This window comes from Phocoena phocoena, chromosome 12 (genome assembly GCF_963924675.1).
Source record: "Phocoena phocoena chromosome 12, mPhoPho1.1, whole genome shotgun sequence".
Taxonomy (NCBI): domain Eukaryota; kingdom Metazoa; phylum Chordata; class Mammalia; order Artiodactyla; family Phocoenidae; genus Phocoena; species Phocoena phocoena.
In genome coordinates, this window is record NC_089230.1 from 9,994,951 (window position 1) to 10,010,160 (window position 15,210).

The following is a 15,210-nucleotide window of genomic DNA, read 5'->3' on the forward strand; positions in this document are numbered from 1 at the left end:
GAGTCTGTATATTCAAAGAAAGCTGCTGTAAGAGCTTATCTATAGCATCTCCTCATTCATTCATTCATTCTCACCTGTGCCAAACCTCCAATCTCTTTAACGCAGACATAGAGTCGGAACAGGTCCAAGGGCTTCTTGCCCACCGCAGGCAGACTTGAGACCGGGGAGCCTCTCTCCTCCATGAAGGTGAGGTATCGGTCTACCCACAGCTTTCTCTCTGGCTCATTCCCCAATTCATACACCTTTGTGATCTTTTCGCCAGTGGTGGTGGATGAGCTGGACTTCTAGAGTCCAGAAGGAGCATTTGGAGATGGGGCATGGGTGGGCAGAGGGAAAGGGAAGAAGGTGAGAAAAAAGTAATGAGCTACCAAATACAAGAAGAGAAGAAATTTTAAAACTACTGCTATCACACAACAATTAGGAATGAAGGCTACTAGTTCAGGCACAAAGTATACATTGTCTTAATTAAGAATTTACTTTGACTTTAAATAAAGGGCCCAAACTCCCCCTTTTATATACTTGAAAAACAAAAAGGAACAAAAACTTTCTTTTACTTTATCGATATAAGCGTTGAATCCCAGAAGGCAAGATTCCGATGACGCCTCGCGTCATGTTTAAAAACAAAAGGGTGCTAGCTCATTGAACGATCACAGTGAATTTAACATTTCACACGTAATGTTACAGAGCCCTAGAAAACTACATGGACTCCTACATTTCCTTGTCAAAATGTGGATGGCCGACGTGTGTCTTCATTAAAACTAAATCATATGGAGGAAGAGCAAACACGTGGTACTTGCTGAAAAATATAAGGTAGGTCACACGTCACAGGACCCAGTGGTGTGTGGGCTCTTTGTAGACTAGTGACCAGCTGAAGCTCTGGCGTTCGCTCGTAACCACCTGCTTTCCCGACTAAAGATTCCTTGAGCTTCTCTGCCAAGGTCAAGGGGCTGTTTAGATAGTTTAATACATTTCTTTAGCAGCCACGTGTTAATCACAAAGACATGTGCTATTTCATACTCCCAGCATATCTATGGATAAATACACACGTCTACTTTCATGTGCCCACTTGGTTTATACTGATGCTCTGATTCTTGGTCTTTTATTTTTCTAACTATGTATTTGATTCTAAAATGTCAAAAGTTGCTGTTTCATAAAGAGCCCAACTGTGTATTTTTCCTTTCTTTTATGTCTCTGTATTTGTAACGCTATTTGTGCACTTGTAATATCTGCAACTCCGGGATCATCGTGCAAAACCACTTGTAAAGTCTTGACAAAGATTTCCTTGGAATAATAATATACTTCATTTAGTCATGTTTATTTACTAGGTTGTCATTTGCAGTGTATAGCTCTTATTTTAGATGGAGTTTTTCTTAACTCTTTCCCACTATATTTAGCTCAAGATATTTTAAACATACTGCTGAAATGGGGGCAGTGGTGGTGGTAGGGCCTGAGAAAGGATGCTTGAGAATGAAACTAATCACGCTGGTGAGTGGCAGAGGTCCCTCCAATTAACATGTAATTTTCTCAAGCTGTTCTGGCTAAAATTTTAAGCCTTCAGCTTTAGAATTATTGAAGCATAAAATCTTTACATAAAATATATAAAACTGGGTAATACAGTTGATGTAAATAAAGAAAGTAGAGTGGTAGGATAAAAAAAATAATGTGATCTTTTAGAATTTGATGCTGAAGCTAAAGAAAGTTACTTTAGATAAGAACTTAAAGTATGTATACATGTTCCTATATATGTCTATAAACTCATGTACATACCAGATCATGGAACATACTCCATAACCAAATAAGCTTTTAAAATTTATTTACCATATTCTCACACCCAAGGAATATCTGACTCGGAAAAGAAACTGTTCTAACACATTTTACACTGCGTTCTCATACTGGGAACGTTTCAGAAACTTCGTCATCATTAATGAGGTAGTTATGAACAGAGGTTTCCAAATCATAGTTTTGAAACTTTGTCTTTATCGGGAGGTACACTGAAAACAATGGACCCAACCTTTTTTTAAAAAAATAAAAATTTGAAAGAAGAACCAGAGGAAAAAACCATTATCACCTAAAATCAATTAAAACCACCACCATGAACCTCCCCCTTGCATTTCATCTGTGAAGAACTGAGAGGAAAAGCCTGAGATTCCATTTAAAAAGAAGAGATATAAAATCAGTCGTTTCAGTTTACAGTCACTCTAGGTGCTCCGCCAACATCCCGAGTAAAAAGATCCAGCTGCTGTTCCCGGCCAGGTCCTCTCTAAACCCAAACCGTGGAAGGGCTCCAGGAGAAAGTTAATCGTGGCCCAAGCAGTGAGACTGTGAAGTGTTTGTTCCTATCTATGAAAGAAGGGGATTCTCGTCACCTGAAACCGGCCTAAAGTAATGATTTACTTAGTTTGACTATCCACATTTTAACTTTTCTTACCTTTCTTTAAGTGAACTTAAGTTTAATTAACTTCTACATATCTCAATTTGTTCTCATAAAATTAGAAAACCTTAATGAAGATAACAGTTTTTAATAGAATTGTTTTACTTTTCATAGTTTTTATATCTTCAAAAATGCATTTTATGGTGCCATAATGTAAAAAAATGCATCTGTGTGCAAAGAGAATGGTCAAGCCTCAGTTTTATGTTAGGTCCTAGAAGAGGCCTCCCCCGATGCCGGCTCCCTGGTCTGAATCTCCATCGCAAGCTTTATTGTCCTTGGTGGCACCTGGCCTCACAGTGCACAGAGGCCTATGTTTTGCGTGGGATTAGCTGTCTGCCCTCCACTCTCCTGACTAGACTTTAAGTCCCACAAGGCAGGAACTGGGTTGATCTTGAATCACCAACAGTGACAGCACACTGAAGGTACTCAGTACATGATTTGCTGAGTGAATACTCAAATGGGCAGGAAAGGTCTGAAAAGTCTAGCACCATCCAAGTAAGAATTAACAGCCGATTAAAATATTCTATAAACAGGTTTTCGGTGAGTGAAGTGCTAAGTGAATGTGGACACACAATCTAATAAGACTGAGAGCTGAGAAGGGACTGGTGGGCAAGTACCATCTCCATTCCCAGCCTCCTGGGCTGTACACTGGCCCATTCCCAAAGTTAGTATTTGGGTGCCCAAACAGAGAAAAAGGACATTAAGAGAAACAAAAGCCCTAGGAAATAAAGACTATACACTTTATCCCTGATCAGGCTCAAAACATACTTTTTTTTGTTCAGAGACATTAATTATGATGTGACCTTTGAATAAACGTCATTCACACTCTACCCATTGAACAATGGGCAAGAAAACTAGCCCCGAAGAACGCTGGTTAACTTTTTCGGGCCACTAGCACCACCTCATACTGCTCTGGTGTTGTAAAAATTGTATCCTACTGCATGAAACAGTCGTGGAGGCAAGAAAAAGAAATGGAGATAGCTGAAACATTACAGCAAGACATTACTGTGGTGCCACAAATGTTTTCCTCGCATATAACTTAATTAAGTCTATAAGTACACTTTTCCTCAAGTCTTCGAAGCAGATTTACATTTCAGCAGTCTTTACCATATGCCTGGTAATATGTGTATATGCATGTGTATGTGCAAATGTTTATTTTTATTTTAGAATGTTTTGTAACAAAACAGCGCTGGTCCATGGCACACTGTCAAAGCATAGAACATCTCTGTTATTTAGTCCATTTCAGGCCTGCCATTAGATAGGCTTTATTAGAAACACTGTTAGGAGCAATTTTAAGTACAAATTAAAGTTGTATCTCAGAAAGAGAAGTTAAATACTCTCCAATATATATCTGCAGTGATTTGATAGCAGAGATAAGTTTAGGTCCTGCATAACAAGCTCCTTTAGTTCCTTTCTTGAATGAACATCTCATTAGAGGGTGGTGCTGTTTTTTCAACACAGAGCAATCTCTAACACCTCCCACTACCTCAAACCACATCTTCTGCTGTTCCCTTGTTCTAAGACTGGAGCCAGAAGTTTGCTTGTAAATTCTTAAACCAAAAAATGGCTATGGTACAGGGAGAGATAATGTATGTAGAAATATTAATGAAATCAACAATTCAGTTTTCTTTTTTCTCATATTTAAGTAGAAAGGAGGGTTTTGATAATAGTTTCCTACAGGACTTATTGGATAGAGATAATGTGACTAGTAACTTAAAATAAATATCTCAATCATTCTTTATAATTCAGAAATCAGCAAGATGGAAATTTTAAACCTATAATACGGTCTATTAGTAGTCTTTAATAAGTTATTATTCTTAATTATTATCTTAAGGTTTTAAAGATATTTTCAACCTCTGAAATCTTCCCCTCTGAGCCAATAAACAAATGTTTTTGAAAAGTTATAGCTGGGGTTCTACCTGTTAACTTGATAGTTATCACTGATTCAAAAACACTTTTTCTGTGATTAAAACAAAACACCAGAGTAGATCATGGGACCGCCCCCCCCCCCCGCCCCCCAGTGTTGGCTGCCTTCTGAGACTCAAAGCAAATAACACAAAGATATCAGAATTAAGGAGCTGCACTCTCTCTTCCATTAGTTCTGCTTAATCCATATTAGAAGCATTTTTCATTTCATCTCGGTGGTTGAAAAAGCGAAACATATGTCTACAAAGGAGGTAACAGCGAATATTGCCCTCTCTTCCTCTGAAAAGGAAAATGCTGGTTATACTAGAGCTCCACATGAATTTTACAAACATTTACTGGAACTACCAAGTCTTCAAACCTTCAGCTCTATCTGCTTAAACCAGCGAATGGATAATTAATAGCAGCCTCCTTTTGGGGTTTTGACTAGATTGCCAGATTCTGCAGTCAGGGTCTTCTTCCCTCCAACTTGCTTTTCCTGAGCTGTGCTCTTCAATACATTGTCTTGCAAAAATTAGCGCATTAATTAAGCCTGCTTGGCAAGTAATTGCATGTTAAGATTTTTTTTTTTTTAAAGATCTTTTGATTCCTTATACGAATGTAAAATAAAGGTTACGACAGTGCCATTCTTCTTCTTTTTTAATGGCACAGAATTAATTTCTTTAGTAGGAAAATAAAGGCCTAGCTCTACAGACAGAAGAATATTAAGGCTAAAAAAATTCCCTTATATGCACATTTCCATTTTTGTTTTTTAAAATATCGTATGAAATCAACACTTAATATCAAGATTATGAGCAGGCTTGTGCAGGATATAATTTTTCTATCTCAACTGATTCTAATGTAGGCACACATTAATCTAAGAGTAGCATTCCAAATATTCACATGCACTAACATTTCTACAACTTTTCTGTTAATTTCTGACAAGCAGATTGAAACAAGGCCTGGCTGATGATATGCTAAACTGTGCCCAGAGTGTAATATTTATATTTTCAAGATAGGCAGTTTTGAAATAAGATGTTTCAGACACAATAGCCGATGAAAGATTTAGGCCAAAGGCCAAACTTATCATATACTCCATGGCTGCTATTAGTTCCCATGTAAATGGACAGTTAACTCATTTTAAAGATCTTCTATAAGCGCACAATGGATTAGACATTTAAACAAAGTCATTGCGTGAAGGAGTTTGGACCCAGTAACACAATCACATGCTTCGTATAGAGACGCTTCTTTATATCAGTGGTTCCATTACCAGCAATCAACTTATGTATGATGCATATAAACTTTACTCATTTTGTTACTACTATAAAGAAAACCCTTTCATGGATAAATTATGAAGAAAAAGTCTTATAAAACAAATAAATAAGCAAGCATTAAAATAGAATTAATTATCAAAAAACCCCAAAAAAACAAAAAAAAACAAAAAACCAGAGCCACTTACAGGGCTTGATGGAGTCTTTGGCCAGCCTGGGCTGCTAATGCTATCACTTTCATCTCCATGAAATGAGGAGATGCTAGCAGAGCTGGGGGACATTGGGGAAGGGACTGGCAGGTTGCCGGGGGTTGGGGGCTGAGAAATACCCTGAGAGCTGTAGCTATCCTGTGGTAGAGGAATAAAAAAAAAAAAAAAAAAGACAAAGGTAGGGCAAACTTTATTTAAAATAACAAAAAGCACATCCAGTTTAACAGACTAATTTTTATATATAATAGATATATATATATATAAAGACATGTACAAACAAACACACAAAACCACACACATATAAAAGTATTAAAACAACATTCTTAATTAGTATAACTTGGTAAGTTTGCTGGATGCTGGATAAGACCACTGAGCCACCATGCTTACTTCAAGCTTACATGGAATGCTAAGCATGGGTTACCCCTTATGAAAGAAAGAAAGGAAAAAAAAAAAAAAGCTGTTCACCTTATTTATCAAATAAGGTAGGAAAGCAAAATATTAAGTATGTTGTTGTTGCTAAGGCGGCCAAAACAGGAAGCTACAAACTGAAGGCAGAGAAAATGGCTTCAAGTACCAACCAGGCAAGATCCCTTCCTTCTCCCCACCCCCGAAGCATTTCTCTGGGTGGGTCCTGTCCCTCCACCCCTCTCCCCCAGCCACGAGTTAAATGCCATAAGAACTAGTAACTTTCAGATCCACACCATGAGGGGGGCGGGGAAAGAAGACTGCAAACGTTTCGCACAAGATGGAGGCATGCGGAAGAGAAGAGACCAAATGAAAAAAAGTGAGAGAGCCACACGGCAGCTGCAGCGAGCAGACCCCACACCGCGTGCAGAGGAGAGAGGAATACCTTCGACTTGCTCTCCGGCTGTGCAGTGCCTTCTTCTTTACCATCTGCTTTGAGAGGCAGGGGCAGTTTGGATTCACCAGGAGACATCATATCTGCAAGACCCATAGATGCTAATCGAAAACAGGAGAAAAGAGTTTGGGATTATACATGATGTGTCAGGCTGTGCTGCCGCTAACACAAGCTACTGAGTGATGGGGCACCCGAATTTCCCTCCAAGGAAGGAAAGAAAAAAGGAAAAAGAAACTGTAACTCAGAGGATACTCATTTCTGAAATCTAAGTAGCATGACATTCTGGCAATCCTTTTTTATCTTAGGGGGAAAAAAAGCAATCATTTACTCAAGACCTAAGCCACTGAAAGTCAACGTTTATCAATATTATTTTTTCAAAATTATTACAGCTTTAATAGAGTAGGTGCAAGTAGAAATATGCCCAATGTCTAAATTGCTCATGGGGGATTCAAATGCTGGATATGTCTATTTTCACTGGTGGACCAGAGGATTTATTGCTTTCTTAACTTCTTAAATTCACATAATCCATAGTCTTAAATCATTTACCACTTTATATTGTTTCATTTGAAAATCGCATCTATTACATATGGCATAGGCTACAATAACGGAAGGTGGTTGTAACAGATGACTTCAAAAACAATAATCAAAAGTAATTTTTGAAGGAGAGGATTTCTAATTATTTTGCAATGGGGCTGGTTTCCTTTCATTCTGGTGCAGTGCACACATGGATCAGTCCTCAGCCTCAGCTCAAATGCCCAGGTTAGACACCCACACCAGCTCAAGTCAACCCTACGATCCCAGGCAAAACTCATTTCCTTAGCTCCTGGCTCAGAAATTCAATCAAGTTCATTTAGGCTTTAGAATGAAAGGTTCACCAAAGAACAACGGATTTACACGCATTTATTGCCAACACTACTAGATATTTTCAAGTCAAAAATATGGATTTAGATTTCCTTTTAAAGGAAGAACAAGGCTACAGTAGGGAATCAGTGCAGATATCCGGGGAATAACAGCTGAATTTCTACAGAACCCCACCGTGCAAACCATCTGCACAGCACTGGGCTGTGAGTGTCACACCACACAGCTGTGTGAGGAGGCAGAGTGAGGAGAGGTGGAAGGAGAAAAGGGAGAGGGGAGAGAATCACGAGCCTTGGAAATGAGTGAAAAACCAAAAACATTCCCATTTCAAAATAAAATAAACCTTGAGGCTTTATGAACAGGACCCATTTTACATTCTGCAAATCAACGCGCGGGCCTAACCACGGCAGTGCACATGCAGCATGATGTGGGGGGAAAAAAAAAGCTTTAAAAAAAGGCTCCACAGATTGCCCACTACAAAATGATTATTGCACATATTCATGTATTACTATGTTTTAGAAAATAATTAGTTTTAATTACAGCAGTGAGAGAGTGAGCAGGGCTCTGGCGAATTAGCTGGCAAGCTTTGTGGTGCTAATTTGCTAATATCGTTAGCATCACTGCAGGTTGAGACCAGAGGTCCTGCCAAAAAAGCCTACCCAGGCACGTGCCTGTGAGTTTACATCAGCACACTCAATGATGCGCTCTGAAATGCCTGTATTTTCCATGGGCACGTTGGCTTGTTTTTCAAAGCCCATTTGCAGCTCAGTCAGCCCTTGAAGTCATCACCACACACACAAATCATAATTGGGATGTTTTTCTTTTCCTTTTTTTTTTCCAAATTACTTTCAATACTTAGACTTTAAGAACTGGAACAAAAAGCTTTTTCAAGTGATGCAGCTGCAGAGAAAAATCTATTGGGATCAGCTAAAAATGCTGTTATTTTTGTGAACGTGTGAAACCTCAAAAAAGCAGCTGAGAGATATTACACCAAGAAGACAGCCTCGTGCAAAGTAGCGGATTGCTTTCGTGCAGTTTTACCCCTTGCGTCTAGCGAGATAGGAACCAATAAATCTATACATTAAGAAACCCCCTTTGTAGAAGAAGAGATGGGGAAAGAAAGCAGGATGAGTGTGGAAAGAGGGGCTTCTTTATGAAAGCTCACATGTCCTTGCTAGGTATTCCCAGAGTGGGTTCAAAGGGACGACAGCCACACAATTTCAGAGAAACTGGCAAAGCCATGGGCACACGGCTTAAGCCCTGCTCCTCCTAAGGTTGTAACAGATAGTTTGGTAGCATTTATAATAGATTATGCCTGAATATTACTTTTGAAAAATAGTAATTTCTTTCTAATTCCTTCTTCATGCATGAAATGTGTTAATGTACATAAAAGGCGGGTTTTTTAGCATAAAGAACTAGGCCGATATTGTATTATGATAATTAATGACAATTTACAGTGATTTAAAAATCACATTTAGATGAATATAAGCATGTATATTGGTTTGAAATTCCCCAAACTTCTTCATTTCCTATCATATATTTTAAAATGGGCATTCGGGGGATGCAAACATATTTCGAAAATTACATTGCTGGGACTTCCCTGGTGGCGCAGTGGTTAAGAATCCGCCTGCCAAAGCAGGGGACACGGGTTGGAGCCCTGGTCCGGGAAGATCCCACATGCTGCGGAGCGACTAAGCCCGTGTGCCACAGCTACTGAGCCTGTGCTCTAGAGCCCGTGCACGACAACTATGAGCCCGTGCACCACAACTACTGAAGCCCGCGCGCCTAGAGCCCGTGCTCCACGACAAGAGAAGCCACCGCAATGAGAAGCCCGCGCACCGCAATGAAGAGTAGCCCCTGCTCGCTGCAACTAGAGAAAGCCCGCGCGCAGCAACGAAGACCCAACGCAGCCAAAAATAAACAAATAAAATTTTAAAATTACAATGCTATATTATTTTGAGAGATAAATAAGTATAGAATATAGGGTAATAGCTTTACTTACGATGTAAGTTTTATTTTACTAGATGGATCATAAGGTCTTTCCTTACTGTGGCTTTTACTATTCATTTTGTTAAAATGCTTATTTTTGACTTCTTACCAGAATTCTCAATGAATACTGCAGAGAGCCATATGCTTTCCAGGGCACTGTTACTCCAGGGGCACTATTTTTTTCTTCTTTCCCAGAAGAGAAAGACCACCAATATTATAAGGATTTGTTAAATTTGTTAAATCAAGTCACTGTTCTTCCTCCTCTTGACATCAGTAATCCAGCATGTAAAGTTCAGACATAAAAAGGGGCAGGAGAGAACTTTCTGACTGCAGAAAGTGCTGTGTGAGTACTGCAAATACATTTCGACTAGTAGCCTCTGGCTTTACCATTGGAATTTAAGAGCTAGAATGACTTCTTGGAGTAAGTGCAGGTCAAGGTCCTAAGGCAGTTATTCCACCTGGATTTAATATATTCAAAAAGAACATAAAGAACATATGGTGCAAGTAAAACGGGCCTTAAACATCCATTCCTACTCTCCCAGCTTCCTTTCCTTAGTCTCCCTGCCAGGCTGCAAAATCATTCCCAGAAGATGGTAAAACAGGACCAGAAACACACAAACAGATCTTTTCTGTTCATGGTAAATAACATACCATACTCCGTAAAATATCTTATTCCTTGTTTTTGAAAACACAAAGGGTCTACCTACGTGTATACATTTGTAGATAGTCATGACTATTTTTATATGTGGCAAATATATAAAGAATACTCTTAACACATACAAAGGGTATGAGAAAAGCTCAGGAGAAACACTTGTCTCTGGCTGGAGCAGCAAGGCCTTGAAAGAATCCCCCGAAATTTCCCTATGCTGACATACCTCCAAGGGGACAGTGCATGGCCACAGTGCCATGTGGCTGCTCATTTACCATTTGTAAGTTATTCAGATGGAAATGCCCTATACTTTGTACAGTGACTTCTGGTGAGGCAAACTTAGAATCACAGACAGTAGATATGTTTTCTAGCATTTAGATTTCTTCTTGAAGGCGACAGTTTACATTCAGATAATTATACGACTAATGGATATTATAAAATGAAACATAACTAAGTACAATGTAACAACACAAGTATTATATAAGGGTATATTTAACAAGGTTATACATAATTTATAATTTTTCCCGTAGTAATACATAATTCTAGTCTTTTAGTCTAACTACATATTTTTAAAAAGCTTCTTTAGAGGGAAACAATCCCCACTGCTCACCATCCCACTTCTCCCCACATCTGAAGTGAAGAAAGAGGTGCCACCTTCACAGTCACACTGACTCCATTTAAATAATTACTTGCTCACTGAGGCTTGTAACAATTTGTCACTACACAGGAGGACCGTTTTTGGCCCTGCACACTGCCTACAGCACAACCGTCTGAACTCAGCAAAGGGGATGCTGGAATGCCGGCTGCACAAAGCTGCTAACTGAGGTTCATAAAACCCCACTGGCCATCATTTGTGTTATCTGCACTTTCTCCAAAAGTGTCCTTTGTTGGAGAAAACGCTTTGCTGTTGTCATTGGGAATTTATCTCCATGAGCCCAAACCGAGTAATCTGAGGTGGTGATGATCCAAGCCATTTCTGGCCCATCTCTAGAAAAGTCAAGTGTATGCCTTCAGACCAAAACTCCTATCAGGAGTCACACTGTAACAGTCTGGGTTCCTTTGTCATTCCTGTTTCCCTCAGAGATTGTAACACAGTTATAGCAGATTCACATGTATCTATCCAGAGAGAGACACAGTAAATGCTAAATCATCAATATTCCTTGGAGATGCTGGATGATTACTTTCTGTCAGGTAGCGTTTGACTTAATAAAACTGGAATCAAATCACATAAATGGGCAGAGGAAAATTTGGTAAATTATTAAAAATTCAATACTTCAAAATGCACAATGCAATTAAAAAAATATATATACTACTAGTAGCCCATACAAAAGACGGTGAGGATAGACGGCCTTCCCCTGAACATTTCCTCTGTATGAAGTAACAAACAGCTGAGTTATCTGAATAATGATAATAAAAAGAAACGCTCTCTGTGCATCTCCATTAAACTGGTTATTCCTCGGGAATACATACATCTTCTTAGGCAGGGCATCTATTTGTTGTTGGCTATTGTTTGTGGTTCTGGGGTCCAAAGGAAAAAAGGGAAAAATGAGTATTGCTAATAGTGGGTGAAAATTTATTGTGTAGTTTCAATGCTCTGAAGTAATTTTATTTCAGCAAGTCAGACAAAACACATCATGTCATAACCCCAATACACCATTACCTCGGACAGTGCTGGGAAGGGAAGGGGAAGCTTCTTGCTAGTAATGCAAGCTTTTTATCTTTCATTTCAAATGTAAAAACATGCACCTCGGGGCTTCCCTGGTGGCGCAATGGTTGGGAGTCCATCTGCCAATGCCGGGGACGCGGGTTCGAGCCCTGGTCTGGGAGGATCCCGCGTGCTACAGAGCAACTAAGCCTGTGCGCCCCAGCTGCTGAGCCTGCATTCTAGAGCCCGCGAGCTACAACTGCTGAGCCCGTGAGCCACAACTGCTGAGCCCGTGAGCCACAACTGCTGGGCCCGTGTGCCACAACTGCTGAGGCCCGCGTGCCTGGAGCCCATGCTCCGCAACAGGGTTGGGATGGGGGGGACGCTGCAGTGAGAAGCCCGTGCGCCGCAGATGGGAGTGGCCCCTGCTCGCAGCAGCTGGAGAAGCCTGCCCGCAGCAACAAAGACCCAATGCAGCCAAAAATAAACAAAATAAATAAATTAAAAAAAACAAAAACATGCACCTGCTGGGATGAACACCTGCTTAACATCAGGAAGGGCTGTTGGATTTATTTATTTAAAAAGCTTCATTTTCACCAGTACTATCTATTTTTTCCTCTTCCATAAACTTTTAAGGAGAAGTAATCAGGAAATGGCACTATTAAATTAGACCCTAGAAACCAACAACCCTAGAAGCTCAGATGGGATGCAAGCCCAGCCTCTAGCTGACTGTCGTTCCTGACAAAGAAACAACAGCTCCTGGGGCGTCTTTCAAAGATGGAGAGGTCAGAAAGGCGGCGAAAGGCAGAGGAAATGAAAAAAGGTAATAAGAGGGAGCCCAGCCTCTGACTCCACAGTGTTTTTCTAACACATCATAAAGCACTGCTGGACGCACAGCTGGCTATGCAAAGCTCTGTAGTAACTAAAGGAGGGAATCCTACCCAAAACGTCGGTGCCAGAAAAAGTTAACAGGTCAGGTGAGATACGGCATCGTTTTCTCATGTGAAGAGCAGTGCTCAGCATCACTAGATAGGGGGCTTGTAAAGGGTGGTTCGGGACCTTGGGGGCCTAAGAACGTGGAGCATTTGCAGAGTCTTAGACATTTTTGTTATTTCCACAAACCGACAGCACACTCTTACTCCACTGATCAGATGGGATTTGGTAAGAATGCAATTGTTGAGATCATAAAGTGTGCTGAAAAAGTTAAACATCATGAAAAATTTAAAACAATTCATTTAAAAATGTATAATTTCTCAACAGCGACAGTAAACAACTATTTTCATGTGTAAATTTAAAGGTGAGTTTTCCTAAATGAAAAAAAAACTGTTTCAAACACCCCCTTGTCCGGCCCTTCAATCATTTCCTCTGAAACATGAATTTTAAATGTTTATCTCGACCACTATCAAATGGAGATAGACTTTGTCACGGAATCTTCCAAGACTCCTAATAATGCCCAAAGACAAAAAGAGCTTAGTGTATATACTTTGCAAGCAATCTCCAATGACACTTGAAATATGTCCACATATTACACAAACACAGAATGAATAAAAACAATTTACATAAAGTGTAATGTAATCCTCAAGTCTTAATAGATGGAGCAAGTATCCGAGCAGCAGAGAAGTAGTATTTTCCCCCTTTTCACCCAATGATCCGACTGCTTGAGTTGCTTTTATACTGTCACTGGTACCAGCCTAAGAGGAGAAGAGGGAAGGGGGAGGACAGCCCTCAGAAGCACAGAGCTGCCAAGGTTACCTGTGGAGCTGTTCACCATATTGGGCGTCATGCTGTAGGGGGGCGCCTGGGTGTTCATCAGCCCAGAGCTGTTGCTCATGGGCTGGCTGTAGGGAGAGCTGGAAGCCATGAGTCCGCTCTGATTCACGCCGGGAAAGCCGCCTTGCCTATACGAAGAGAAAGCACACGCATACGTATCCGGACCACGCACGGCAGCAGCAGTTTACCCCAGCAGTCATTTCTCATAATGGCAGTCATTTATGCAAGGGGTTGCTCCCTTAAAGTAATTTATTTCCTGGACCAAGAGGCTGAACTCTACTGCTAAGTAATTATTTAATATACTATGTAAAAATTCCAAACAATGTAAGTTCCACAGATAATCATGTCTGGTGTTCCAGGTTATAATTTATATAGAGGAGTATAAGCAGGAAAGGGGGAACTTGAAATAGGAACAGGAATTACAAAAGCAAGCAAAATTAATTTCTAACATTTAAAAAGATCTGACTCTTTGTTAACACTACTTAATATCCCTGCATCGAAAGCCAAAAGTCGAGAAACAAAAAAACGAATGGGCAGTGTGAAAATGTTGTTTAAAAACTTTTTTCTTTGACCTAACTTTTCTGATATAATGAATCCTGGAGAAAGCATTTCCAAAGCTCCCTTCAGCATTCTGCGATTAGGTACTGTTAAAAACACATCAATTTCCCTATATTAAAATTACACAGTAAACATCAGACTTCCACTTCTTTTGCAGGACGTCTCCTGTGACAGAAGGGAAGGGGAGCTTTTAGACTGGCTGTACGTGTCCCAGTTGGCTCCCAGGCACCCCTCCCCCACTGCCGTGCAGACTCATTTTTCTGGTGACTTAGTTTTGTTAGTTTTGTGCCTACGCTCTGCTCTGGGAAAGACAAACTTCTCTTCACTCTTGCAAAGAGGAAAAGGGTATTCTTTGATCTGAAGGAGACAACTGTCACATAATGTCATGTCTCTAACGGCTGGAATGAGACAGGGAAAGGTGGGGAGAAGAGGTTTAATTGTCCCAGGAAAATTACAATGCAAAAACAAAGATGATGGCAATGTGGCAAAATCCTGAAAAGACTCCACTGTTGTCGTCAAGCTTTTCTTATGTAAATAGTATACATTTAAAAACTTATCAAACTTTTGGCGACTAACGTTTACTCTTAGGAGTAGAGCTGATAGGAGAGGTAAAAATCCCCAGACACGTTGTTTATCTGTTCCAAACTAATTGTAATTACAACCCCTCCACCTCCATTAAACTGTCATTCGGTGGCTCTTAATGCATAATAGTACAAAAAAAAAAATTTTAAGAGATCCTTTGAGAAATTAACATAAGTCATTAAAAAAATACTATTCTTTTTGTGTAGCTATTTTCAGTGGATTTAACTTTCTGCTTGGTAGAAGAAGTTCCAACATGGTCTATCTGAAAATTCAAAGTACCAAAGATCTGAGTGGTCTTTTCTTTCTTTTACATATTTTACCAACCATTCAGAGAAGTTCTGTACAAACTAACACTTATGATGGTTTGGAAAGAATGTTCCAGAAGTCTGAGAGGCTACTATTGTGAGTGAAGCTCTAGGAGGGGGGGAGTCTTACTTCTGCCCTGAACCGCAGCTCACCTACCCCTGCTTCGAATAACTAATGCTGG

At 39.9% G+C, this 15,210-nt stretch overlaps 1 protein-coding gene across 3 annotated transcripts in view; it reads right to left on the bottom strand.

Annotated features, from left to right (window-relative positions):
• ARID1B (AT-rich interaction domain 1B) overlaps positions 1-15,210 on the bottom strand; it is a 408,409-nt gene that overhangs the window by 26,193 nt on the left and 367,006 nt on the right. For 2 of the 3 annotated variants that reach the window (XM_065889253.1, XM_065889252.1), the window contains 3 exons: positions 13,566-13,711; positions 6,664-6,773; positions 75-284 (listed from right to left, as the gene is read on the bottom strand). In XM_065889253.1, the coding sequence (XP_065745325.1) occupies positions 75-284; positions 6,664-6,773; positions 13,566-13,711 (466 nt within the window). Of the gene's footprint in view, positions 1-74; positions 285-5,792; positions 5,952-6,663; positions 6,774-13,565; positions 13,712-15,210 lie in introns of all 3 variants that reach the window. The other variant, XM_065889251.1, reaches the window with a different exon arrangement.